We start from the raw sequence: 27,302 nt of genomic DNA, 5'->3' as shown, positions 1-27,302 counted from the left end.
TGGCATCAGCTTAAAGACTCTGGGGGCATGCACGGGCTGTTTTGTCTACACTGAAAATATGTTGTTTATTTTATTTTATTTATTTTTAAAATTTTATTTATTTATTTGACAGAGAGAGACACACAGCGAGAGAGGGAACACAAGCAGGGGGAGTGGGAGAGGGAGAAGCAGGCTTCCCGCGGAGCAGGGAGCCCGATGCGGGGCTCGAACCCAGGACCCTGGGATCATGACCTGAGCCGAAGGCAGACGCTTAATGACTGAGCCACCCAGGCACCCCTGAAAATCTGTTGTTTAGTGTAGCCACCTTCATGAATTATCTTAGCCAGAGCAGAAGTCCCAGTTGCCTAATGGATAAGGCACTGGCCTCCTATCTTAGCCAGATCTGGAAAACTTGCTGCAGCTTCTACAGCAGCACTCGCTGCTTCACCTTGCACTTTTTTGTTACAAGATGGCTTCTTTCCTCCAACCTCATGAACCCACCCTGCTAGCTTCCAACTTTTCTTCTGCAACTTCCTCCCTTCTCTCGGAATTGAAGAGAGTGAGGGCCTTGCTCTGGGTTAGGCTTTGGCTTAAGGGAATGTTGTGGCTGGTCTGATCTTCTATTCAGGCCTCTCAAACTTTCTCCATATCAGCAATAAGGTTGTTTTGAGTATCATTTGTGTGTTCACTAGAGTAGCACTTTTAATTTCCTTCAAGAACTTCTCCTTTGAATTCACACCTTGGCTGACTGGCGCAAGAGGCCCAGCTTTCAGCCTATCTCGGCTTTTAACATGCTTCCCTCACTTAAGAGCTTAATCGTTTCTAGCTTTTGATTTAAAGTGAGAGACGTGCAGCTCTTCCTTTCACTTGAACGCTTAGAGGCCACTGTAGGGTTATTAATTGGCCTAATTTCATTTTTTAAAATTTTTTAAAAAAGATTTTATTTATTCATTTGACAGAGAGAGAGAGTGTTAGTGCACAAGCTGAGGGAGGGGCAGAGGGAGAGGAACAAGCAGACTCCCCACTGAGCAGGGAGCCCGATGTGGGGCTTGATCCCAGGACCTTGAGATCATGACCCGAGCCAAAGGTAGACACTTAACTGACTGAGCCACCCAGGCGTCCCCATTGGCCTAATTTCAATATTGTCTCTCAGGGAATAGGGAGGCTGGAGGATAGGAAAGAGACTGGGAAATGACTGGTTGGTCAAGCAGTTAGAACAGACACAAAGTTTATCAGTTAAGTTGGCCATCTTATACGGATGCAGTTCATAGAGGCCCCGCTCCCCAATTACAATAGTAACATCAAGAATCACTGATCATTGGGGCGCCTGGGTGGCTCAGTCGTTAAGCGTCTGCCTTCAGCTCAGGTCATGATCTCAGGGTCCTGGGATCGAGCCCCGCATCGGGCTCCCTGCTCCGCGGGAAGCCTGCTTCTCCCTCTCCCACTCCCCCTGCTTGTGTTCCCTCTCTCACTGTGTCTCTCTCTGTCAAATAAATAAATAAAATCTTTAAAAAAGAAAAAAATCACTGATCATAGATCACCAGAACAAATATGATAATAATGAAAAAGTTTGAAATATTGCCAAGAATTACCAAAATGTGACACAGAGACATGAAGTGAGCAAATGCTGTTGGAAAAACGGCACCCAGAGACTTGCTTGATGCAAGGTTGCCACAAACCTCGCACTTGTAAAAGAAATGCAGTATCTGTGAAGCACAACAAAACAAGGTACCTGGACAGTTCTTCTCCAGCTACAGAGCAGAGTGAGCTCGTAGCATCGCCTCTGAGAGAACAGCTCTGAATGAAGTGCTTCTGAAGAAGCTGCTAACCTTCCTCCAGGAGCCTACGGGACTACCTCTGTGAAATATCAGGTGAGACAAGGTGCTCAAGGAGTCTAGGACGTCAAAAGCTGGTTTCAGTGCTTTTGTTGGATTACTGGCCCTTCTCACATAGGTCCAAGAGCCACTGTAAAGTATTGGTGCTAGTCTGGGCCTTCAGATCTTTTTGGTATGTTTAAAATTTTTTTTTTTTTAATTATTTATTTGAGAGAGAGAGAGTGAGAGAGAGAGCATGAGAGGACAGAGGGTCAGAGGGAGAAGCAGACTCCCTGCTGAGCAGGGAGCCCAATGCGGGACTCGATCCCGGGACTCCAGGATCATGACCTGAGCTGAAGGCAGTCGCTTAACCAACTGAGCCACCCAGGCGCCCTGTTTTAAAATTTTTGGCAATAAGGCTGCATCCATTTATGAGCTTATCTGTAAGATACATTCCTAAAAATGGAACTGTTAAGTCAAAGTTAAAAGGTCTGACAATGATGTCAATTCCCCTCCAAAGATGGCTTTATCGATTCATGTTCTCACCCACAGAGTATGCTTGTGCTTGTTCCCTAATCGTCACCAGCACTGAGTTCCATCTGTACTACTACGCTAAGTAAAAAATGGCACCTGTGACTGTAATTTGGTTTACCTTTGGCGTCAATCCTCTGGCCACTTCCAATTAGGCAGTTCTTGATGTCCGCTCCCTTCTCGATCACAGCATTGTTGCAGATGACGCTGCCCTGGATGTTGCTTCTGTAACACAGGAGCCAAGTTAAAGAATGCCCGTGGCTCTCATCACCATCCTCACCACTATGGGTTGGCGGTTCTGGCTCCTCCACAGACTAGGAATAGCTGCTCCATCCAGTTAATGGCTACATGCCTCAAGTTATCACTAGGAGACAGAATGGCTCAGTGGCAGCAAGCGTGGACCTAGCTTTAGCAAAGTCCAGAGTTCGGATATGCTCATAATGATCTTTCCTGCCAAGGCTTGAAAACTGCAGACCCCGTGACTTCAGTTCTTTAGGTACCCCAGACCTGGAGGTCTAAACTCCACCCTGTCTCTCCTTATTTGGTCTGGGTGGCTAGAAGCTGGCACTAGTCCCTGGACTGACCCATCACTCTGCTTCTCATCTGGGAATATATCCCAAATTTCATTTAAGGCTTAGATCCCATGAATCTTCTTAGGTCAGCTATGGAAACAATAGGTGCCCCACAGCTCTCACTACAGACTCTGGTTAATCAAAACCAAACTCACTTAGAAGACAAAAAACCAAAACCCAAAACCCAATGTTTTTTAAACTAGCTCCGTGACACATCAAAGACTACTCCAGATCCTAAAGCCAATTCTCAAGAGTAGCACCTCTTGTTCTCAGCATTTGAATGTGTTGAAAGAGCATCCTTCTGGCTCCTGAAGATCGGTGCATGAGAAGAAAGGTCCTTTTGAAAATCTTTGCTAGCACACATCACACATTGCCTACCCTACTCTATGCTAGGTGTTGTGCAAGTAAATACTCTATGTACATTATAGGAGTGACTTACAAATCTAGCCATTTCATCAGAAAAATCACCTGGGCAGTGTAAAAAATAACAAACAAAAACACCCTCATTGTCCTGGCTTCCATCAATCTTTTTGGTAGGTCTGAGATGGGGGCTTCATGTATTTAATTAGAAAAAAAGAGCTTCCTAGATGATTCTAGGAGTATTATTTTTGCCTCTGATGCAGTAAAAATAACAACCACATTTTGCAGATGAGGTAACAGATCTAGGGAAGTTAAACCATTTGCCCCAAACCACAAAACTGCCAAGTATCAGATTCAAATCTAGGTCTGCCTGACTCCAGAATCCATACATTTAATCATAATGGCATATAAAGAAATCAAAAGAAGAAAAGACTGGAGGAAGCTTGCTTGGAACTGCCAAGTTGCTTTTCAGAGCCAAATGGCTCTGTGGAAGGAAGGGCTCTGTTCTAACAGGGGAATATTCACTACCCTAAAGAGTCACAAGTGGGCTAGAGAGGAGAAGGAAGGTGAGTAGGAAGGGTGTGAGCTCCATTTAAACAAAACAAAACAAAACACCAATTAAGGAAAAATCCTCAGGCAACCCAGGAGGCGTGGGGGATGGGGAGGAGGACATTCCAAAGACTGAAACTATTAATGCACAGGCCATTAAAAAAGATTCTTCCCAAATGCCAAAACTGCTTCCAGCTCAGTAAAATGCAGAAAAGGAATTCTAGCCCCGTTATGGCATTCCAGAGTCTTCTTTATCTCTATTCTTCTGGAAGGTTAAGCCAGTCAGAAAGCAGCAAAAGGCAAAAGCCACAGCACCTCTGTGGTGTGGGCTAGAGATAGGCAGACAGTATTAATTTGTTTTTTTAGCTTTTTAGCTCAAATTCAGAATACACTAAAAAAAAAATTGGGATACACAGTGGGTGGGCATTAAGGGACCTCCTAGAACTTTCCAACTTGCCTTCTGCTTTAGGCAAAGCAGTTCAGTTAGCAGTTAGAGTGGTTCCTGCTTCTTGATGAAAATTCCCCCAGAGAGTAGTAAGGAAGTATAGAAAGCCTCAGAAAACAGGCTCCTGGGGCAAAGCAGGCTTATATTTGGCTACTAGTTTGTCACTGAAAAGTCTCCTTTCTTTTTCCAGAGTGGGAGTAGGAGGATACTTCCTGCTTAGTAGTTTAAGAGCCTGAGAACGCATGCTCTGGAGCTAGGGAAGGGGTAAACATAGTTGGCAGACAAGAAACAGCCAAGAGGAATTCAAGCAGCCATAATTAGAGACTACTACATGGCTATTTTGGAATTTGGGATATAAGTGGGAACCATTTCTGGAAGGAAGAGGCTCGATTGACTGAGGTCAGATTTCCATAGCAATGGATAGCCTGGGTTCTCCTTATGTCCAGCCAGTCTGATTGAGGTGTTCAGGAACCTCGTCTCATCTAGTTTATGTGTAACTCCCTATGAGACCCATAAACTACCCATGTAGAATCTGCAGATATGATGGAGAAAAAGTGGGTTGACTGAAAAGAAGCTGGGGGCTCTCCTGAAGCTCTTGGTCAGTGGATCTGTGGAAGGCTTTGAGATGAACACCTGACAAAATGCTTAGTGAGTATGAAGCTCTTTTCTGCCATTTGTTTCTTCATTGTTTCCTATTACCCCTGCTAATGGTCACAAGTCACCTCCATTAGCAAGGCTGAGGCATTCTGGAAAAATGTCAAGCCAATATAGCTTTCTATCTGTCCAGGAAGAAATTCCAAGATTAAGGATTTTCCTGGAAGTGTGGGTAGCTCATGCTGGAGAGGAAGGACTGGTATTACCATATCAAATAAGCCCTCTCCAAGGCTTGGCTGCCAATCTACAATAATGGCTTTGCCTTTTCTGCTCAGTGCATAAAGCAGAGCAGAGGTGACTTCCTCTACAGCTCAAGCAAAGAACTGGCTCAATGCCAAAACTATGGTTTTTGCAATGTAGTTTTAACTCTTAGCTTGGTACTAAGGACTCTGCTGTGCTAATACCTGGTTGTGTTTTCTAAGAAGCTGTTGAAAGATGGCTAAGATTAACGGGGTTTTGGTCCTCATTTCTCCTTGGTGGGGTTAAATTATTATTATTATTATTATTATTATTATTATTATTATTTAAAGATTTTATTTATTTATTTGAGACAGAGAGAATGAGAGACAGAGAGCATGAAAGGGAGGAGGGTCAGAGGGAGAAGCAGACTCCCTGCCGAGCAGGGAGCCCGATGCAGGACTCGATCCGGGACTCCAGGATCATGACCTGAGCCGAAGGCAGTCGCTTAACCAACTGAGCCACCCAGGCGCCCTATTTTTTTTTTTTTTTGAGGGGTGGGGAGGGGCAAAGGAAGAGGGAGAGAGAATCTTAACCACGCTCCATGCCCAGCTCGGAGTGAGCTGAAGACTGGGCTGGTTCACAACCTTGAGATCATGACCTGAGCCAAAATCAAGAGTTGGATGCTTAACCGACTGAATCACCCAGGCGCCCCTTGGTGTGGTTAAATTTTAAGCAAAACTGCAGGCTTTGAGAAATTACCCTGAAAATCCTAATGCTTCAGGTGGAGAAGAGACCATGAGAAAAACACAGAGGTCTACAGTAAGATCTGTAGATCCATTGAATGGCCAGGCATATTATGCCACAGCATGTTGTGGCCTAGACATAAGGAAGAAGTCCTGGGGGTGCCTGGGTGGCTCAGTTGGTTAAGTATCTGCTTCCAGCTCAGGTCATAATCCCAGAGCCCTGCGTGTCAGGCTCCCCACTGAGCAGGGAGCTTGCTTCTCATCTCTCTCCCTCTGCCCCTGCCCCCTACTCTCTCTCAAATAAACAAATAAATAAAATCTTTAAAAAAAAAAAAAAAAAAAGGGAAGAAGCCCTGGCCCGGGAAGTAAAATGGTCTCCAAATTCTAGTTGCTCTTCTGGCTTTGGTTAGAACTTTCTTCAGTTTATTACAGAAGGAAAGGGAATTCACATAACTCTGATGTCGAATATTTCTCAGTCATTACACAAAGCATTTTATGTTCATTATGTAACTTAATCCTTTTGGCAAGCCTGCAGGGATGGTGGTATTTATTCTAATTTTTACAGAGAAATTTGAGGCTCACAGAGATTAAGCAACGTGCCCAAGCGTACATAGTGGTAAGTGACTCTCCATTGTGTGAGGGGCTTGGACTCAGCTGGTGACTGGGCAGTATCTGGCAAAGAGCCACGAAACTTTTCAGTAACTCTGAGGACAGGTAGGTTCTTCTCCGGAGAGAAGCTGGTAGGCTTTCTAAACTTACTCATAACCTTGGGTGAGAAAAGAGTATGGAACTGGAGTTTTTCTAAGTATATGACTAAAGGCCTACTTTAGGCCAGCTCACTACTTCAGCCCAAAGATTATGGTTGAGTCACCGGGATTTCCCCAGAGGTAAGAGCCTCCTAACCTTAGCCCAAGGGGTCCCTGTCCAGGAGTCCCTCTAGATGAAGAACCATGATTATTTTTAATGAACTATTTCAGGCACAGAAAAGGGCTACACTAGCAGACAGTATATAGTATTGTTTTCCATGTTTCCAAATTTTATATAAATGCTATAATTCTCTCTGTTTCCTTCTGCAACTTGCTTTTTTCTCCTTCAACATCATTGTGATATTTATCCAGGTTAATTCATGCATAATGCTTGAAGAAATATTTCACCTTCCAGTCTCTGATCAATCTTGCTCTTGGTCCTCTGGATGAAAATGTATTGGCTTCAGTGAACAGGCTGAAAATTTCCTCCCTTTAGTTCCATGTGCCTCCCTTCACTATATAAAGGTTTAGTGGTGGGGCGCCTGGGTGGCTCAGTCGTTAGGCGTCTGCCTTCGGCTCGGGTCATGATCCGGGGTCCTGGGATCGAGCCCCGCATCGGGCTCCCTGCTCGGCGGGAAGCCTGCTTCTCCCTCTCCCACTCCCCCTGCTTGTGTTCCTGCTCTCACTGTCTCTCTCTCTGTCAAATAAATAAATTAAAAAAAAAAAAAAATCTTAAAAAAAATAAAAAAATAAAGGTTTAGTGGTGAGAAATGTCTCCCTCCTAAGAAATCTAAGTCCTTCCATTCCCTAAAGAGAGGCTAAGAAAAAGAAGGGTTTGGAGGGAATCAAAGTAACGAGGTAACACCCTCAAAGAATTAAGCTGAATATTCTCCATCTAAGAAGATGGGTTTAGCATGGAGGCAAGGAATGAGTCAAAAGTCCTAAGGAGCCCTTTTAAGTCCAGGGGATCTTTCCAAAGTTTCATAATTTGGTATTTTCAAGAGTGTTACTGAAGAAACATGGACAAAATTCTTCTAATAATCACAGTCCTTTTGCAACTCTAATTACCACAGACTTAATTTTATGTTTAAGGGAGTTCACTCTTATACCCAACCAACCCATTAATCAATATTTTGTTTCATTTCTTACTTGGTTATATTACGTCTTCAAGTAGAGTTTTCCAGAGGGTTCATGGGTGACACATCTCCTGAGCCAGAAGATCTACTCCAGAAATACTGGAGTATTTCTGATGATTTTATATTTCAACCATAACTTGACTAGCTATGGGATTCTTAGAGGTCACAATCATTTTCCCTCCAAATTTTCTTTTTTTTTAAAAGATTTTATTTATTTATTTGAGAGAGAGAGAATGAGAGACAGAGAGCACGAGAGGGAAGAGGGCAGAGGGAGAAGCAGACCCCCTGCTGAGCAGGGAGCCCGATGCGGGACTCGATCCTGGGACTCCAGGATCATGACCTGAGCCGAAGGCAGTCGCTTGGCCAACTGAGCCACCCAGGCACCCTCCCTCCAAATTTTCTAAATGTTGTTTCACTCCTAAATGGTTGCCTTCAATGTTATCACAGAAAAGTCTGAGGCCAGCCCTCCTATGTGCCTCAATGGTTTTTTTTTCTTTCAGTTCTATGTGCCTTGAGATTTTGCAAAAGAGATGTTTGCCAATTCTTTGGTTTACCCATGCCCTTATTCCTTTCGCTGGTCAAATCTTGGTGTTCTCTTTGGATTTGATCTACATTCCATTGTATCTGGCAGATATTCTTCAGTCTGTGTACAGATACGTGGTATTATCTAGTTTTATTATAGATGAAGTTTCCTTTTCTGGTTTTGCTTGTATGTTTTTATTCTGGTGAGTTTTTTTTTTTTTTAAGATTTTATTTATTTATTTGACAGAGAGAGATAGTGAGAGCAGGAACACAAGCAGGGGAAGTGGGAGAGGGAGAAGCAGGCCTCCCACCGAGCAGGGAGCACGACGCGGGGCTCATGACCTGAGCCAAAAGCAGCCGCTTAACGACTGAGCCACCCAGGTGCCCCTATTTTGGTAAGTTTTAAGGATTGAAGCGTTCCACCATTTTTTCTAGAAGTACACACGGCTCTCTTTTGACAGATACTCAGCCAATTATAGTGGGGAAGTTTAAATCAGGGACTCCTACTTTTCATTCAGTAAATACTTAATAAGATATCTAGCATGTAAAGAGTATAGTATTAGGCATTAAGAGGTACAAAGATATAGGAGACTATTTCTGTATTGAAGGAATCTATAGCCTACTGAGGGAAAAAGAAAGATGCACTAAATGGCACATGAGCATACATCAAGTGTTATGGGTGCACAGGGAACACAGGGGTGGGGGAAATAATTTCTGGCCAGGACAGTTCAAGAAGGCTGCATGGAGGAGTTGGCACATGTACTGGACCTTGAAAGATGAGCAGGAGGATTTCTATAGGTAAAGATCTCTAGAAAGAGGCAATTGAGGCAGAGTGAATGTCAGGAATAAAGGGGAGTAGAAAAGTAAGCAACCCAGTGAGCAGGGCAGTCAGTTGAGTGTAGGTGAAGAGGACACTCAGGGTAACAATGAGAAGCAATAATATATAGTTTGGCTCTGACAGTTGGCACTTGCTGCCTACAGAAAGCACAGGAAATCTAGGTGAAAACCTGGCTCCCTGGCCTGCCTGCCTGCATGTGAAGGAGCTACCTTACACTGCTGCTTGGGTCATTCACCGTGGACAAGGAGGAGATGCAGGAGATGTTGTTCAGAACCAGAAAGCCAAAGATACAGAACACAGAACTGACAATTAAGTCTTGACAATGAAGTTTTCACTAGACTTTGGATTCCTGGGCATCAGCTGTCACAGAACTTGGAATTTCTACCAGAAACTGAAAATGAGAAGGACAGGCAGGAGCCTTCCTTGCATAGTCTCGCCTACACCTTCCCCAAGGTGGTCCCATTAGCACCCCTCAAGCCCTGAGGGCCTTGGGCAGATGTCCAAGCCACTGTCCAGAAAGCCTCGGCAGCTCACCGCTGCTGGCAGAGACAAGCAAGCCTAGAATATGAGAAACTCCCTTCTGGACAAATTCACGCTCCTACTCTGCCGCTCAGTTCAGATGTAATAGCAGCAGGGTAATAAAGTCTCACACGACTGCAATTTAATTACTTTCCTCAAATTTACCATAAGTAATTAAAACGAAATGACCTGAAAATAATGGCAAAAGGTTCATATGGGATGCAGGATGTCTGATCTTATCACGAGGAGCTAATTTGCCAGATTGGCTAACCTCTAATGGCCTCCCTAGTCATTAGCCCCATGCGGGCTGCCTATAGCCCTCCTTCAACCTTTTTAGTGGAAAAAATAGCAGCCACCACCATCTAAACCTTTATTGTTTCCCTAGCTTATGAGGCCATCCAAGACTATACCTCCTCCAAAACAGCAACTGACTCTAGGATATTATGCTAGGCATTCTCTATGAACTTCTCTCATATGAGCAAGCTGGAGTTTCTTTCTTTCTTTCTTTCTTTTTTTTAAAGATTTTATTTATTTATTTGAGAGAGAGAGAATGAGAGAGAGCACATGAGAGTGGGGAGGGTCAGAGGGAGAAGCAGACTCCCCGCCGAGCAGGGAGCCCGATGCGGGACTTGATCCAGGGACTCCAGGATCATGACCTGAGCCAAAGGCAGTTGCTTAACCAACTGAGCCACCCAGGCGCCCCAAAGCTGGAGTTTCTTACCGAGCGTTGGTTTCTCACCAAGTCTCTTCATGTCAATTCAGGACACCAATACTGGACTTTAAAGAGGTGCCAGAGAGCTGTTCCTTTGTCTGCCCGCCCACAGGAGGGGAGGGAGAGGTTGCTAATTAAAGCAAATGGAAAAGTCATGGCATTGTCTTCCCTGGAAGGTCTGAGGCAAGATGAGACAGAGTGGAAGTTACAAAGCCTCATGAGCTACTCTGGAATTAGGGGATCAAATGGATAAAGGCAAGTGTGGTTCTGGTTTGGAGAGAATGGTGATGCTGTTGGTCTCATGCATGAATCCGGAATGGGACAAAGAGTAGTAAGGGTGCAATGAGAAGAAAGTCTGGAATTTCATACTCTGCTCATCTGTAAAAATGCAGAAGTTGAGCTGGGTGACTTCTGAGGCCCCATCTCACTAACATTCCAGGACTCAGTGTTGGAGCTAGATCACGAGAAATCTGGAAGTTCAAACTTTATTCTAAAGGTAGGGGGAAGTCTTCAAAAAAAGTTTCTGAATTGGGGCACCTGGGTGGCTCAGTTGGTTAAGCAACTGCCTTCGGCTCAGGTCATGATCCTGGAGTCCCTGGATCAAGTCCCGCATCGGGCTCCCTGCTCGGCGAGGAGCCTGCTTCTCCCTCTAACCCTACCCCCTCTCGTGTACTCTCTCTCTCTCTCATTCTCGCTCTCTCAAATAAATAAATAAATCTTAAAAAAAAAGAGTTTCTGAATAGAACAGGGACATGATCAGAGCTATCTGTTAGGAAGACAACACTGGCAACATGTCACTTCTGTGAAATGAGATAAATGATAAATGATGATGAGGATGGTAAACAAATGACAGCTAACATTCTATGTCCAAGCACTGTTCTAAGTGCTTTATGTCTATTAACTTAGTATTCCCAATAAACCTAAGAGGTAGTTCAATTTTCACCCCATTTTACAGTGAGAAAATCAGGCATGAAGATCTAAAGTCAATTCCCTAAGTGACCATTAAGTGACAGATCTGGGATTCGGTCTGGCAGTCTGACTCCAAAGTTCATGTTCTAATCCATAGGAGGAAGGGCAGAAGGGCAGATATGGAAGAATAAGAGAAATAGAGACAGCAAAATAAGTTAGAGAACACCACAGTGGTTCAGGAAGAGGTCTCTGGGTCTGACTTCTTCTAACCTCTAGTCACAAACTGGCTACTGGATATCTCCACATACTTGGATGTCCTACAGGTACTTCCAACTTCATGTGCCCCATACAGGCCTCTTCAACCCACAAATCTGCTCCTCCCTCACCCTTCCTCATCTCAGTGAGTACACTACCATCTACCCCGTTTCCCCAACTAGAAACCTGGGCTTCACCTACCAACTGTCCTCTCCCTTATCCCTTAGGTTCCTTCCTTGCCTTTTCCTTGTCAGTCTCCTTAGATTCCTTCTATTATGTCTAAAATTGTTGATGTTCCCCATGGTTTTGTCTTAGTTTCTTTTGTTTTAAGGCCACACAATCTCCCTGGGTGATCTCCTCTACTCCCACAGCTTCGGTTACCATTTCTATGCCCCCCACTCTCCCAAACCTTCAAACACAGGCTTCTTTCCTGAGCTCCAGTCCTGCACATCAAGTCCTGCATGTCAATGCCGCCTGCCAGGAACTCAACTTATCCCAAATGGAACTCATTTCCCTGTTTCCCACCCTGCAAATCCTCTGCTGATTTCTATCTTAGCGAATAGCACACCAGAAACCTTATTGCTCAAGTAAGAAATGTGGAAGTTTTCCCTAATTTCTCTTTCACCTCACATATCCAGGCAATCACCATGCTTTATAGTTATTAATCACCTTATTATTTCTCTTTCCTATTGCTACTGCTATGCCTTAATTTAGGACTCCTACTTTATCAGGACTCTTTCAGTAGTCCTCCTCGCCTTCATGTTTACCCTCACACCGTACTCTACAGTGTAGCCAAAATGATCTTCGTAAAATGTGGATTTAATTATGTTATTCCTTTCCTTTCAACTCTCAAATTACTGTTACCTATTAAATGTCTTAGGGGATAGTCCACGATTTGGCCCTTGGCCATCTGTATAGCCTTGTCTCCTGTCTATCCATTCCTCTTTGAATTCTGTATTTTGGTTATTATGAATTATTTACCATTCTTTCATATAACAAATATTTATTGAGTTCCTGTAGGCTCTCAAGATATAACAGTGAAACAGAAAGATAAGGTACTTACATTCTCAAACTAACATTTACTTGTGACAGGTAAACAAGATAAGGCCAGAGAGTGATAATGCTAGGAAGGAAATAAAACAGGTTGGTGTAATGGAGAGTATTGGGACAGATTGCTGCTTCCTTTTTTTTTTAAGATTTATTTATTTATTTATTTATTTATTTTATTTTATTATTATTATTTTTTAAAGATTTTATTTATTTATTTGATGGAGACAGACATAGCGAGAGAGGGAACACAAGCAGGGGGAGTAGAAGAGGGAGAAGCAGGCTTCCCGCGGAGCAGGGAGCCCGATGTGGGGCTCGATCCCAGGACCCTGGGATCACAACCTGAGCCGAAGGCAGACGCTTAACGACTGAGCCACCCAGGCACCCCTATTTATTTATTTTAGAGAGAGAGTGTGTGTGCATAGGAGCAGGGAAGAGAGGGAAAGGGAGAGAGAATCTTAAGCAGACTCTGCCGCAGAGCACAGAGCCTGACACGAGACTTGCTCTCATGACCTGAGCCAAAACTGAGAATCAGACACTCAACTGACTGAGTCACTCAGGCATCCTGGGACAGATTATATCTGATAGGTAGTCAGTGAAGCCTCTTCTTAAGTGATGAAATTCCAGGTAAAATCAAAATGAAGAGATGTTTCTGGAATAAGATATGCTCTCTCACACTTCACACTCTTGATGTATCTAGAACATTCCTTTCTCCAACCTGGTGGCTCTAATCATTTTTCAAGATTCAGATCAAGGGTCATTTCCTTAATTCTTTCCTGACCCTTTTCTCCTTTGTGACCACACAGATTTCTACCACAGCACTCAGGCACAGTCTTCAGCATCCAGTGGGTCTTTGTGTTTGATGAAAGAGTGAAATACTTTTGACAGGTCTCTATCATCAGTGATGTGCTGGAGCCAGACTGTTCTGCTTGGGTGAATTTACACTATGGAAACTGGCAAATGTTATAAATCAGACCACTTATTTTTTTCCTTTGGAGAGCTGGCTGTTAACAATTTCTCAGCACGCCACCGGGAGCGGTGTACCACAAAATTCTGACCTTTTTGTTTGGCAATTAAAGTTATATATGCATGTATATATCTTTTCTTAACTTATTTATATATTTGAGAGAGAAATGGACAGACAGAGACAGAGAAAGGGAGAAAGAAAGCAAGAAGCAGACTCCCTGCTGAGCGGGGAGCCCGACACGGGGCTCGATCCCAGGACCCTGAGATCATGACCTGAGCTGGTCAGATGCTTAACCGACTGAGCCAGCCAGGCGCACCCCCAGAGACAACTTTGGACTTCTTTTTGCTGAGTATTTCAGTATTCACCTCCCCGTCTCTACATACTAACATGCTACATATATTACTACTTCTTGATTTTTCAGTTTTAGGCATTATCAGTAGACTTCCACAATGGAAGATTTAGCTTCCCTTCCCCCCCCTGCTCCGTCTTTCCATTCCTATCCCTCATTCTTTCAATATTGTTATAGCATAATTTTGATCTATAGTGTTTCTTATGACTACATAAATTCTTTTTCATAGTTGAGTTACACAGTGAACTATGATGCCTTTTCCTTTCGTGTACAACTTTTTAAACAGAGCTCATAATTGTTTTGTGTTTGTTAGATAGTATTCTATGCTATTACTAATTCAACACGAACTTTTAGCCAGTTGTCTAAATCTTTCAAGATGTTTATATGCGTCTGGTATTTTATCACTTTCATCTTCCTGAGTAAGTGCTCTGTGGATTCCACTCTGAGCTAACTGCTCCCTGTATGCTTCATGCAGTTGTTCATAAAGTTGTCATCCTTGGATCTGCCTTCAGTATCATCCTATGGATACTTTTTGCTTTTTTAGAGTTGGATCTCTTGTATCTTACCTCTTTGTTTACTCTTCATTTTGGTGGAAAACATCAGAAAAGTTTTTGAGACTTTTCCATGGTCACACTTAACCTTTTGCTGGGGTGTAGAATTCTAGGCTGAAATTAGTTTTCCTTCAGAATTTTGAAGGCGTTGTTCTATTATCTTCCAGTTTCCATTGTTGCTACTGGTAAGTCCAAAACAAAGCCATTTTGGTTCCTGATTGGTTGTATAGGACCTATTATTTTCTCTTTGTAAGTTTGTAGCATGCTTTATTCTCCAGTGTTATGAAGTTTCAAAATGATGGAGGTTTATTTTTACCCATTGTACTGGGCACTTATTTAGTAGGCCTTTTCATTCTGTAAATTCCTATCTCTTAGTTGTGAGACATTTCCCTATATTATTTCTTAAATAATTTCCTCCTCTGATATCTGAACTCTCTTTTTTTTACAGAACTCCTTTTCAGATGTTAAACATCCTGAACGGGTCCTCTCATTTCCTTATCTTTTCTCTTCTACGTTCTATCTCTTTGCTCTACTTTCTGGGAAATGTGACATTTATCTTACAATTCTTTTTTATTGGGGTTTTCCTTTTGTTATCATAGTTTTAATTTCCTAGAGTTCTTTTTTTGTTCTTTGAAATAACAGGTTGTTTGAAAGTATTTTTCTCTCCCTGCAGAGTCTCTGTTTCTTCTAAGTAGCTTTCTTCTAACTGTTTGATCTGTGGATCTTTCATGATAGGCTTTCTTTAGACCTCTGGTAATCTTTGATTATCTCTTCATCTTTAGGGGAGGATTCTAAAAAGCCTGATTGGAAGCTCTAAGCACATGAATGGAATTTGTCACCCATAATTTTCACTGCAGGGTGACTTGAGTGGACTGTTAGAAATCTCTGACATAAATCACTTTATGTTTTTTTTCTTGGGCTGGTCAGAATCTCCAGAGAAGATTCTTCCAAACCAGACTGAAGGCTTTATGCCTGGTTGTCAGGGTTTGGGAATCAAGTTGGGAAGGGGGCTTGGGGGAGGACAGATCTTAGTGGCCAATATCCCTATAGTCTCCAACTTTCCTGGTTTTTAATTATGGTACTTCCTCCTTCAATCCTGTCTATTATCTTCCATGAGTCACTCTTCCTAAAGAGCAAAGGCTTAACCTTTCCCCCTGCCCCTCACTGGCAGCGAGGAGACGTAGTTCAGCTTTCACTGAAATTGCAGTCTTTCCTATCCTTCTCTCCTATCAGTTCCTGGATGGAGAAATCGACAGGTATCAGATCTAGAATCAAGGCTTTAGAATCAGCTCTTTCAGGCTGATCCAGTCTAGTGTTTTTCAAAATTTGTTTACAGATCTGCTTCACATCCTCTAGGAAGGCCAAGTGCCCCTTCCCCACTGTATTGCAAACAACTGTGCTTTTATCAGTTTTAAATATTGAGTTTCTGCATAAGATTTATCTTGACAAAAAGTTCACTTTCTAAAAAGTCTGAAGACTACTGCTTTGGTAATATCCTTCCTCTCTTCCACTGCCTATGCCTGCATTTTATACAGGAAAAACCTGAGGTCCATACAGAGTATGAATAATCTTATTAAATATCATTCAAGTCTTATTCCAAGTTCAAGCTGTTCATAAACCAAGATTTTAGGATACTCTAAAGTGTCAAAATGGGGGAAGAGTCTCCATAACTTGTAACAAAGAAGCTCTCCCTTAAAAATAGTATGTGGCTTAAACGACCACACCTCCTAGTCCCCTGCCTTCTTCGGGGCTGTTCTGGGACACTGAGAAGCAAGATGACCCTTAGACGTTGGTAAGGGTCATTCCAGCACTGCCAGTGGTGCCCTACGGTGGCCATCCCATCAAGCAGCTGATCAAAGCAAGAGAAGGCAGCCTCTCTCAGGACCACAACCGGAGTAAGTGTGAGAAAGTTGCTGGAAACGTTTTCAGAGACCATGTCTTAATGGAGCCAAAACCAAGGCCTCAAAGGGCCTAGGTACTGTTCCTTCCTTTGCCTTTTTCCTTTTCTCCCCCTCCTCAAGCTGAGCCCTTTCCGAGGCTGGACTGGCCCCTCAAACCTTCCAGAGATGCCAGGGACCTTGCCTCAAGTGGGCACAGGGGAAACATACCCTTCCTCCACGGTGACTGAGTTCATGAGAAGGCAACTGGTGATAGTCACTCTATTTCTTATGACACAGGATGAACCAATGACTGAGTGCTTAATGGATGACTTCTCTCCAACCTGTGTATCTGGCCCAATGAGGCTCTCAACTCCAATCTGCAAAAGGCAAATATAAAACCTTGTCCATCCATCTCAACCAACTGCAAACCAACCCCTCAGATCCCTTGAGTTGGGGTCTAATGCAATCTTCCCCCAGAGACACTTCAGTAGAGGGACCATCATCCCTCTGCTCCATCCCATCATGGTCACCAGCATGTGATCATATTTCTCAGGGCCACAAGGTCACATAATACCTCTGAGATCAACTCAAACTTACACACTCATGCATTTGTGTATAGATGTGCTCTCTTGAAGAGAGTGCTCAAATCAGGGTAAGAAGAGGGAAAGAGATGGAAAGCTCCTGTGTCTGAGTCCCAAGACCATAATGGATCTTCCTTACAGAATTTGTATGCCTGGGGTCAGCACCTGTCCAGGTTCTTGAGTGTCTGGGCTAGAAGACGGTATTTTATAACCAGAATCCAGTTGGGATTTACCTAGGACTAATGAGTTTCAGGGCTTCAGAACCCCAATCCATCTTCTCAAGGATACACCTCAATGCACCAGAGACTGTCCATACCTGCCCTGCCCAAGATAACACTTACCAGATGTTTGCTGACAATCTGGGCTGATGAATGAATCAGAGATTCTTCTGGACAGAGAACAGACAGCAATTTGGGCACCTTGAGGAAAGAGGTTTGGTCACCAAAGTTAAGAGCAGAAAACACCTGAAAGCATCTTAGGTAGAACTCAATGCCCAGCTAGAGATGCAGGGAGTTTTCAGCCACAGCTTTTCTGTTGGGGTGAGGCAGAGCGCGAGGCTGCTATATTTTCCCTAGGACAAGGATCATATATGCAGTAAATTCTAGATGGTCTTATCCTTAGCTTCCTAGCTGAAAATCTCCTCCCTGAAAGTAATGCCACATGCCCCAACTGGGAGGCACTGAGACAAGCCTTCAAGAGGCCTACTAAGGGCAAGGAGCATTCTGAGTCCCGACCATAATCATTCCAGGTTCCTGCTCCCCTCGTAGACCAGTGTGGCCATGCCTAAAGTGAGGGTAGGAGCAATGTCAGACAAATTCTACAATCAGGACAGGTACTGAGAAGGCACCCATGTTCTTCACCAGCCAAATTAAAATGTTGAAAGTGTTCACACTAGACTGTCTCCAGTATGAGAAAATGGAAAAGGCTACAGATACGGAGAATTTTAGCTCTGGACCCATTAGGAAGGCACAGGTAGTGTGCCTACTGTCATTCTCCAGCATGGACAGAGTGCTGGGCAGAGCATTATGTGTGGTGGCCACACTGGCTGAGGGATGCCGTGCCGGGACTGGCCACGCTGGCAGTGTGAAGGCTAATACCTCACCCCTTATCCCCAGCATCTCCTTCCTTCATTACACTTCAACCACGGCCATTCAGGCCTCTCTGCTGCACAGGCCCTGCTGGTACTTCAGAGCACACGTCCCTAGCCCAGGCATCCATGGGCGTGCTTTCGGACCAGCCTGACAGACTGTAGTCAGAGAACTGAAAAATGAGACCTGAAAGTCAAATTAAGGAAGGTTTCTCATAACTCTGACCCTAAATTGGGGCTAACTTTACTGAAGACTGCCCTGGGTAAATGTGAGACTAGTTATGATTTCTCATAAACCCTCTGGCTTGGATGCTCTTGGATCTATAACCAACCCAGGGTAAAGTCAGCTTGAGGTCTGGGGCTGGGGCTATACCCATCATATAGTGTGGGTCCTCAAGGTTTCTGAGCCAGGTTTTCTTCAGGGACTACATTCCAATCCCGATTTTCAACAGTATCTTTTATCATTCTACTTGACCTTCTCCCTTCACTCCCCAGCTTATACCTACACGGACAGTTTCCACAGAGTTCTACCAGAAACCATGTCAAGAGCTAATCTCTTCATCCTCTCATCTCTGTTGTCCTTGCATGCCACCCCAGTGTAGTTCCCTCAGTTACCCATCTTTTCTTCTTCTCATCTCAACCCATTACTGCTCTGCCTCCTTTTCATGGTCTCATCATCCCTCCCTCCCTAAAGCCTTCCTCCTGGGCCTGCCACACCGTAAAGAACTCCTCTACATCCTCAGTCTCTTCACTGTCTCCTCACTCCATCCCCTTTTAACTAAACCCTGGCCTATCCTTTTGAGCACCGCTTCCCCTTCAACGGAAGCTGCTCATTCTCCATATCTCACAAACCTCACGGTTAAAAGGAGGGGTAGCTCTCTAATGCTGTTTCCAGACACTTCCCTCTCATAGATATTCCTTCTTTGAGGCTCTACCATCGGACTATACTCTGTTCCTTTACCTTCTTAGGAAAGCCTCCTCTCTGTGCCTATGTTTATTTCATCACAGTAATGATTACACAGTATTTATCTGCTTGTTTACGAAGTACTGCAAATCTCCTCATGCCCAGCAGAACAGGAGAAAGCTGCTGAACCCAGAGGCCAAAAGTTAGCCTTCCTGGGGATCTTAGCCCTTTTTTGCTCTACCTCTATGGACTAGGCCCACTACTTCCCCTTTTGCTGTACCTGGGTGCCCACCCAGTGGTATCCCTGGACATGCCAGGTCTTGCTCAACCTTGGGAATGAGAGGGATTCTAAACAAGTCACTGGGTACTTAATGAAGAAATAAGACAAAAGGCTCAGTCTGTTTCTTGGACAGGAGCTCCCATGATTTCTCTTCTAAACCCATCCTCTTACCTGTCTGTTTGCTTCCATGTAGAGTCCCAGGGTGCTTACTCGAGAGCAGAGCCCCTCTTTCATGATATGGACATAGCAGCGCACCTGTGATTTGGACAAGTCTTCCCACCTGTCTCCTCGACAGATATTCCAGCAGGCATCATAGGGAGCAAAGGTCAGTGTACTGCCTTCTTTTATAAAACTGAAAATATCTTCAGAATAAACAGAAGAAATAGAGACTCAGTCACATTTTCAAAGAGGGTACAGCTCACACCTCTCTCCTTGGAACTTACCCATACAACATGAACCCTGGGGAAATCCCATTAAAACCTTAAAGACTAAGTGAAATTCAAAGAGGCAACGTGCTTTCCTGAACATCTGAAATATTGTATGATACAAAAATGATTTAAAAAGAGGTCCTAAAAGCAAGTTTGAAAGTACTACTAAGGACAATAAAATAGAGGACTCTTGTAAATCATGACCTAAAGCAAGCAAGGGTCTAGGCTTTAGTGACCAGCCATGTTGGCTTTGTGCTGCTGGCCTCTACTACCATATCTGGTAGTTGTGCTATGACAGAAATAGTCTAGGACTTGAAGCCAGAGTTATCTGGGCCCCAGTTTTTTCAATTCTTAAAACAACCATGTGAGATCTTTTATTGTATGATAAGAAAACTGGGGCTGAGGGGACTGAGTAACCTGCCTCAGGTCACAGAGCTAATAAGAGGCAGAGTCAGATTTCAAACCGAGGTCTGTCTGATGCCAAGTCCTGATATCTTAACCATCATGCTGTACTGCTTCCATTTATTCATTTGATAAATATTTTTTTGGAACACCTACTATGAACCCAGGACTGGCCAGGGACTAGGCAGGGATATGAGAGCAAACAAGACAGACCTCTCCCCAACATCTTGGAAAGAAGGTAGTCTGGTAGGCCTCTGTTTGAACTGTAATAGTATACTCCTTTACCTTTCTTCCTTTACAGAAGAGGCTGAATTTAGTCAGGAGTAGGGCTGCCCAGAGCCTAGAGAACAGGGGAACTGAGAAGTGGGAGGCAGAGTTTACTCAAAACAGTCTAGTGAGAAACACAGCCAAACCAGGGCTATGAACCAGAGAATGGACTTGAGGCATGATTAGCCAATCCTTAGAGCATAGTGACAGAATCTGCTTGAGCAAGCCTACCCAGAGCTCAGGGAATGGTGTCAGCTACCCTGTCTTGCCCGGTGGTTAGACAAGAAGCTGTTGCCTTGTTGGCTAGCTACTCTTTCCAAAGGTGCTGCTACCCCTATCTTCCTGCAGCAACCCAAGCACTGACCTAAGGACTTCAGCTCCTTTTTCTTTAGATCCTCCTCTTTTTCTTCTTGTCCTTGTTGTGAGGCAGCTGAGGAGAACTGTTTTCTTATTAGGTATGGAATCAGTTCACTCCGGACGGAAGTGATTGACCTAGGAAGAAAGAGTGGTCAAATATGAGAAAACCGACTGTCTGGATGCTCTGGGATCAAAAACTCTGCATCCAAGGAAAAGCCAAATTCCTTCCTGTCATGCCACCTTGGGACTGACAGGGATCAAAAGTGGCCTGGATTTGGTAGTTCTGGAGAAGTGGAGAGGATCTAAGTTCTCTATCAGCTTCAGGCTGGAGGTGGGAGGGCAGTGCATTAAATCCAAGAATTTATGCAGAAAACAGTCTTTTACAACATCCAATTTACATGGTGTGTATGCACAAGTATTTGTGTGTGTGAGCATATTTTAACATGGTGTCTTGACTCTTAACTGGCAATAACCTATTTGAAGGAAGAATGCTCCAGTCTTGAAAAAAGTTGTTTATTTTTTTTCAAAGATTTATCTACTTATTTTAGAGAGAGAGGAGGGGCAGAGGGAGAGGGGGAGAATCTCAAGCAGACTTCCTGCTGAGCACGGACCCCACGTAGGGCTGATCCCAGGACCCTGAGATCATGACTCGAGCCGAAACCAAGAGTCCGATGCGCAACTGAATGAGCCACCCAGGCGCCCTGAGAAAAGTTGTTTAAAAACATTAAAAATTTTTCTCTATAAAGGACTTGCATATCTTCTGTTAGATTAATCCTAAGGATCTTACATTGTTTGTTGGTATTATAAATGGTGTCTTTTAAACAATTATTTTCTTCTTGTTGGTTTGTAGAAGTTTAATTTACTCTGTATTTTAATCTTGTAGCCGATTGCCTCGCTAAACAATTTTACTAATTCTAATAATTTATCTGTACATTCTGACAATCATACCAACTTTGAAAACAACACTTTTTTTTCTTCCTAATTCCTGTAACAGGGAAGAAGGGACCCAATCCTTAATACAGTGAGTATGCTTTTGAAATAAAAGCACAGAAGGGTGAGAGACCAGCACAAGATTTTTAGTTTTCTCTCTCAAGCTGTGACCTTGTTAGAACTTTAAATCACTAATTAATTTATTTAGGATTTCACAAGCATCTATTATTACGCCAATTACTGTGCTAGGCCTTGGAAATATACTGTTTCCGACTTCAAAGAATTCATAATCCAGTGGACAGTAGCCTGATCCAGGATTTAAGGAAGAGCGTAGAAGGAGATGAGTCTGATCAGGTAGGCAAGGGAGCCAAATCAGAAGCCTTCTGTGGCAGTCTCTAATTTGGACTGAGAAGCTAGTGGCGTTTTTAAGCAGGAAAGTGACATTGATCAGTTTTATTTCTTTGTAAGGTAATTCTGGAAGCAGTGGCAATAGGCCTGCTATAAGGAGAATGAAGACAGGGAGACCAGTTACAAGACTCTTAAAGATGAGATAATGTGGCCCGAGAGAGAGAGAGAGAGAGAGAGAGAGAGAGAGAGAGGTGTTAATGTATAAGCAGCCCTATAAACCCCACTGCTGCTGCCTACTTCACGCCCCCTCCCCCACCCCCATTCAAAGAAGCTCTGTAGGCTGACAGGGGACCACACAGAAGGAGTGTTGATAGGAAGGCAAGACAGAGGCAGAGGCTGAGGAGGGTAAGCAAAATTATGAACCCTGGAGCTACACAGTTCATGGTTTTTGTCATTTTTAAAGGATCAAGTCAGACATCTTTGAAAAATTCTGTGTAAGCTGGAAGCTCTTGTATTGAATTTCAATGTGATTTTTCTCCTGATCCTTTGATGGAGATTAAAAATTTCCATATGAATACAAAGAATGAAACAACACTTACTCTTAGCTCTTTTTCTCCCCCTTTAAGGCACCAAACCAGTGTGGATAGCAAATGTTCCTTGGACCCCTCTGGTGGAAAACAAGTCAGTTCCCTTTGAAGGAATGACAAAGCATGGACAGCTGGGGGATTTCAGAGCCACGATATTTACATTACGGGCCAAACAGAACTGTCACTGTAGAAGCAAGTAAACAAGCCTTGGCACACAGCCCCTTAGGGCCGAGCTCTTTAAGGAGATCAGACAGTGATTTAAAGAGAGGACATGAAGCAGTCCTGCCAGGTCCCACCTGCTTCTGCTGGCACTCAGCATCAGTCAGTTCCCATAATGCAGTTAGCTCAGCAGCATTACAGAGGACAAAATTACTCTTCCTGTTTCCTACTCAAAGTAGAGGCAGCTCAATGCTATGCCAAGAAGTGGAATAGGCCACTGTGAACCTTTGTGAACATCCTGACCTTGGGGCCTAAGATAAGCAGCTGGATTTATTGCCCTAGGCCTGGGCAACCTCACTTTTCCCCTTCCCTCTTATACACAGCCTTCCAGAAACACCTGCCTCATCTCATGAATTATAAGCTTCTAAGAAATAAGAAATCACAAAGGAGAACAATAGATTTTGACCATTAGCTATCAACAAACAACTCCACCAAATTAAAGACAAAATAATTGCTACAAATAGAACAAAAGATTAATATCCTAAATAGATATGTGTTCAAAAGATATTTTTAAAAGAAATAAAAATTAAAACAAGACGCAATTTCTCCCCCAATCAAATTAGCAGATTTAAAAAAAAATTTTTTTAGGGGTGCCTGGGTGGCTCAGTTGGTAACCCTTCCGCTCAAGTCATGGCCTCAAGGTCCTGGGATCAGGGCCCCCCTCCCCCCATCGGGCACCCTCCTGGGATCATGACCTGAGCCCAAGGCAGATGCTTAACGACTGAGCCACCCAGGCGCCCCTAAATCTTTAAATTTTTTAAAAGATTTTATTTATTTGAGAGTGAATGAACGGGGGAGTGTGGTGGGGGAGGGGAGGACCAGAGGGGAAAGGAGAGGGAAGAGCAGACTCTGCACTGTGCCCAGGAGCCAGACGTGGGGCTCAATCCCAGGCCCTGAGATCACGACCTGAGCTGAAACCAAGATTCAGATGCTCAACTGACTAAGTCACCCAGCTGCCCCTCAAATTAGCAGATTTAAAATAATTCTCATTACTGATAGGATGCTTTGAGACAGTTACTCTCATACAGTGGGAGTCAGAGTATAAACTGGTAAAATCTTTCCTGAAAAGTAACTGGCAATACATAGAAAAGGTGTTCAAGATATTCATATTATTTCACCCTGTAATTTTATATCTATAAACCTATCCAAGGAAAACATATTATGCTCAATAAATATTTGCTGAAATGAATGAAAGAATCAGATTATAAAAAGGATCTGAGGGGCGCCTGGGTGGCACAGTTGGTTGAGTGCCCCACTCTTGGTTTTGGCTCATGTCATGATCTTGGGGTTGAGCCCCATGTCGGGCTCCGTGCTGGGTGTGGAGTCTGCTTGGGATTCTTTCTCCCTCTCCCCGGCTCCCCTCCTGCTTGTGCTCTCTCTCTAAAATAAATAAGTAAATCTTAAAAAAAAAAAAGGATCTTTGGGGAAAAAAAAAATTCCTCCTAATGTTATTTATAAAAATAGAGAACAACCAAATGTTCAACAATGGAAGAATAATAATAATACATCTGTGTAATACAGTATCATATAGGCAAAACTCTGATTGTAAAGAACGTTTTAATGACAGGATAATGCTCATGAAATAGTACTGAATAAAGAAAATGAAATGCTCATGAAATACTGAAGAAAAACAAGTTATTTTTACAGCATGATTTCAAGTATGTATATGTATATATAAAAATAAAATAATGGAAAGAAATACACTAAGATGCTCTCAGTTATCACACAGTAGAATTATGGGTAATATTTTTTTTGTATTTTTTGAATTTTCCAAATTCCACAGTCATTAGCCATTCCTTATTTCTTCTTCCCTTACCTTCTGTGGCATCACTGTCTTGATCTGTTCCTATTTCTGATACCTGTTTCCCCTAAAATATTGGGTGTTTCTTAGTATTTTTCTTTTTGCCTATGATTTTTCTCATGTTATTTATCTCCCTGAGACAGATCATCACTTAGTGGCTTCTTTGCTGCTCATTCCCAAATGTGGACCCACAGCCAAGACCTCTCTCCTTTACTTTATTTTATTTTTTTATTTGACAGAGAGAGACACAGAGAGAGAGGGAACACAAGCAGGGAGAGTGGGAGAGGGAGAAGCAGGCCTCCTGCTGAGCAGGGAGCCTGATGAGAGGCTTGATCCCAGGACCCTGGGACCATGACCTGAGCTGAAGGCAGACACTTAACGACTGAGCCACCCAGGTGCCCGTCTCTCCTTTACTTTATTTTTATTTATTTATTAAAAGATTTTATTTATTTATTTGACACACAGAGAGAGACATCTAGAGAGGGAACACAAGCAGGGGGAGCAGTAGAGGGAGAAGCAGGCTTCCCACAGAGCAGGGAGCCTGATGCGGGGCTCCATCTCAGGACCCTGGGATCATGACCTGAGCCGAAGGCAGACGCTTAACTGACTGAGCCACCCAGGTGTCCCTCTCCTCTACTTTAGTCTCACATTTCCAACTGTTGGAAGGACCCTGCCATTTAGATGACCCACAGATACCTTAAACTCAGTGTCTAAAACTGAACCCATCATCGTTTTCCCAAACCTCCCCTCACCAACACCAGTTATCTTGCTTAGTGATATGAAGATTCATTTAGTCACCCAAGCAAGAAATCTAATAATCACCGTCTTCCTCCACTCTTCACATAACCATCCACCAAACACTGCTGATTTTTATGCCCTAAAACCCACCAACTTCTCTGTCTCTATTGCCATAGCGTAGTCTAAGCCACTGTCGTCATCTGTTTGGACTCCTTCAATTGCTTTTATTTTTTAAAAGATTTTATTTATTTATTTGACAGAGAGACACAGGGAGAGAGGGAACACAAGCGGGGTGAGTGGGAGAGGGAGGGAGCCCGATGTGGGGCTTGAGCCCAGGACCCTGGGATCATGACCTGAGCCGAACGCAGACGCTCAAGGACTGAGCCACCCAGGCGCCCCTCTTTCAACTGCTTTTAATTGGTCTTCCTTCCTCCAGTCTTGCCTCTTGAAATCTGTCCTTCATATTGTAGACAGAATACTCTCTCTAAAGTATAATCTGATCATGGGTCTTATCCCTTCTATCTACCCCTCTATATTGTGGTTTTTCTCAAGTACAAATCTGATCTTATCTCCTTAAATTTAATGCTCAGGATAGTGGTTACTTTTGTGTGTTGTGGGGGATAGTTACTGTCTGGTAGGTAGCGTGAGGAGAGATCCTGGAAATCTGCTAATGTTCTGTTTCTTGACTAGAATAGTAGTTACAAGGGTGTGTTCACTGTGAAAATTTATTGAGCCGTAAGACTGCTCTCAAATACCATTTCTCCTTGAAAGCCTTTCATAACACTTCTAGCTTCTGAATGCTCACAGCAAAGACAATTATATACTGCTTTTTAGTCCATATCATTTTTGAGTGTTATGTTAGGAAATTAATAGACATCATCTCAAATTCTTATAGCAATCTTCATGGTAGGTATTATTGTCCTTATTTTATAAGTGAGGTAATTAGAGCTTAGAAAGATTAATTATCTTTCTTAAGGTTAATGCAGCTTTTATACTTGGCAGAGCTGAAACTTACTCCATATCTATCCCAAAGCCCATGACTCTTTCCACTATACCATCCACTATACCATGGTAACTAGTACCCTGTTTACTGTAACCATAGTACTTTCCACAGGATTTATAATTTTTTGCTTATTGTCTCTACAGATAGACATGAAGGAAGTGCTAAATAAATATTTATTTGAATAAGTGAATGAGTAAATGTGTAAATGACTGTCTTCCCTCTAGGCCAGACAGCTGCCAATAATTTCTTCTTCTTCTTCTTTTTTTTTTTTAAGATTTTATTTATTTATTTGGAGAGAGAATGAGAGAGAGCACATGAGAGGGGGGAGGGTCAGAGGAAGAAGCAGACTCCCTGCCGAGCAGGGAGCCCGATGCGGGACTCGATCCTGGGACTCCAGGATCATGACCTGAGCCGAAGGCAGTCGCTTAACCAACTGAGCCACCCAGGCGCCCAATAATTTCTTCTTCTGATTTTTGGACATAGAAAGTAGAGCTTTCCTGATTTGGCATTGTAATGAACTCCAAATATGTTTTTCTATTATTAATATTACTACCATTAAAAATCCAACCTTTGAAAAAACATATGATTATCAGTTCTACTGAAATCTGATATTTTTAGCATTTTGCCTTGGTCTCTGATCAGGTCCTCCTTGTGGCTACAAGCTTCCAGGGAAGGCCTAAAAATGATGTCCATGACAAAGGGAAACATTTGGCTTCTTTTGCATTCTGGCTTTTCTGTCTTTGTAAGCAAATCACAAGAGCAAATCCTCTAAATGTCTTCCACTTCAAGTCAGTCCTTCAAAATATTAGTTAGGAAAGAGGTAGAACAGGAAACTCAAGTCTGCAGAGCAGAATATTAAGGACTTAGGTTTTCTTGCCTCTTCTCTCAGCTCGCAGCGGAGCTGTAATTGGGAGGATAAGGTGATTGCTAAGTTAACTCTGCTTTGTTTTCAGTTTTTTTTTTTTCCTTCAAAGTAAATAGATACAATATGGAATAGTAAACAGGAAATTATTTCAGATTAAAAGGCACTGACTTTTTTTTTCCCAGTATTTTATTTCTTTATCTGAGAGAGAGAGAGCACAGAGGGAGAGTGAAAGGGAGAAGGAGGCTTC

The 27,302-nt window shown here is 43.1% G+C and overlaps 1 protein-coding gene across 4 annotated transcripts in view; it reads right to left on the bottom strand.

The window, feature by feature from the left end:
- EIF2B3 (eukaryotic translation initiation factor 2B subunit gamma) overlaps positions 1–27,302 on the bottom strand; it is a 133,764-nt gene that overhangs the window by 9,504 nt on the left and 96,958 nt on the right. For all 4 annotated transcript variants that reach the window (XM_035018720.1, XM_035018723.1, XM_035018722.1 and 1 more), the window contains 5 exons: positions 20,572–20,699; positions 19,282–19,472; positions 17,181–17,258; positions 16,487–16,635; positions 2,446–2,549 (listed from right to left, as the gene is read on the bottom strand). In XM_035018720.1, the coding sequence (XP_034874611.1) occupies positions 2,446–2,549; positions 16,487–16,635; positions 17,181–17,258; positions 19,282–19,472; positions 20,572–20,699 (650 nt within the window). The remainder of the gene's footprint in view (positions 1–2,445; positions 2,550–16,486; positions 16,636–17,180; positions 17,259–19,281; positions 19,473–20,571; positions 20,700–27,302) is intronic.

Source organism: Mirounga leonina, unplaced genomic scaffold, assembly GCF_011800145.1.
Source record: "Mirounga leonina isolate KUSES-001 unplaced genomic scaffold, KU_Mleo_1.0 Mir_173, whole genome shotgun sequence".
Lineage (NCBI taxonomy): Eukaryota > Metazoa > Chordata > Mammalia > Carnivora > Phocidae > Mirounga > Mirounga leonina.
This window is presented reverse-complemented; position numbering and strand designations above follow the sequence as displayed.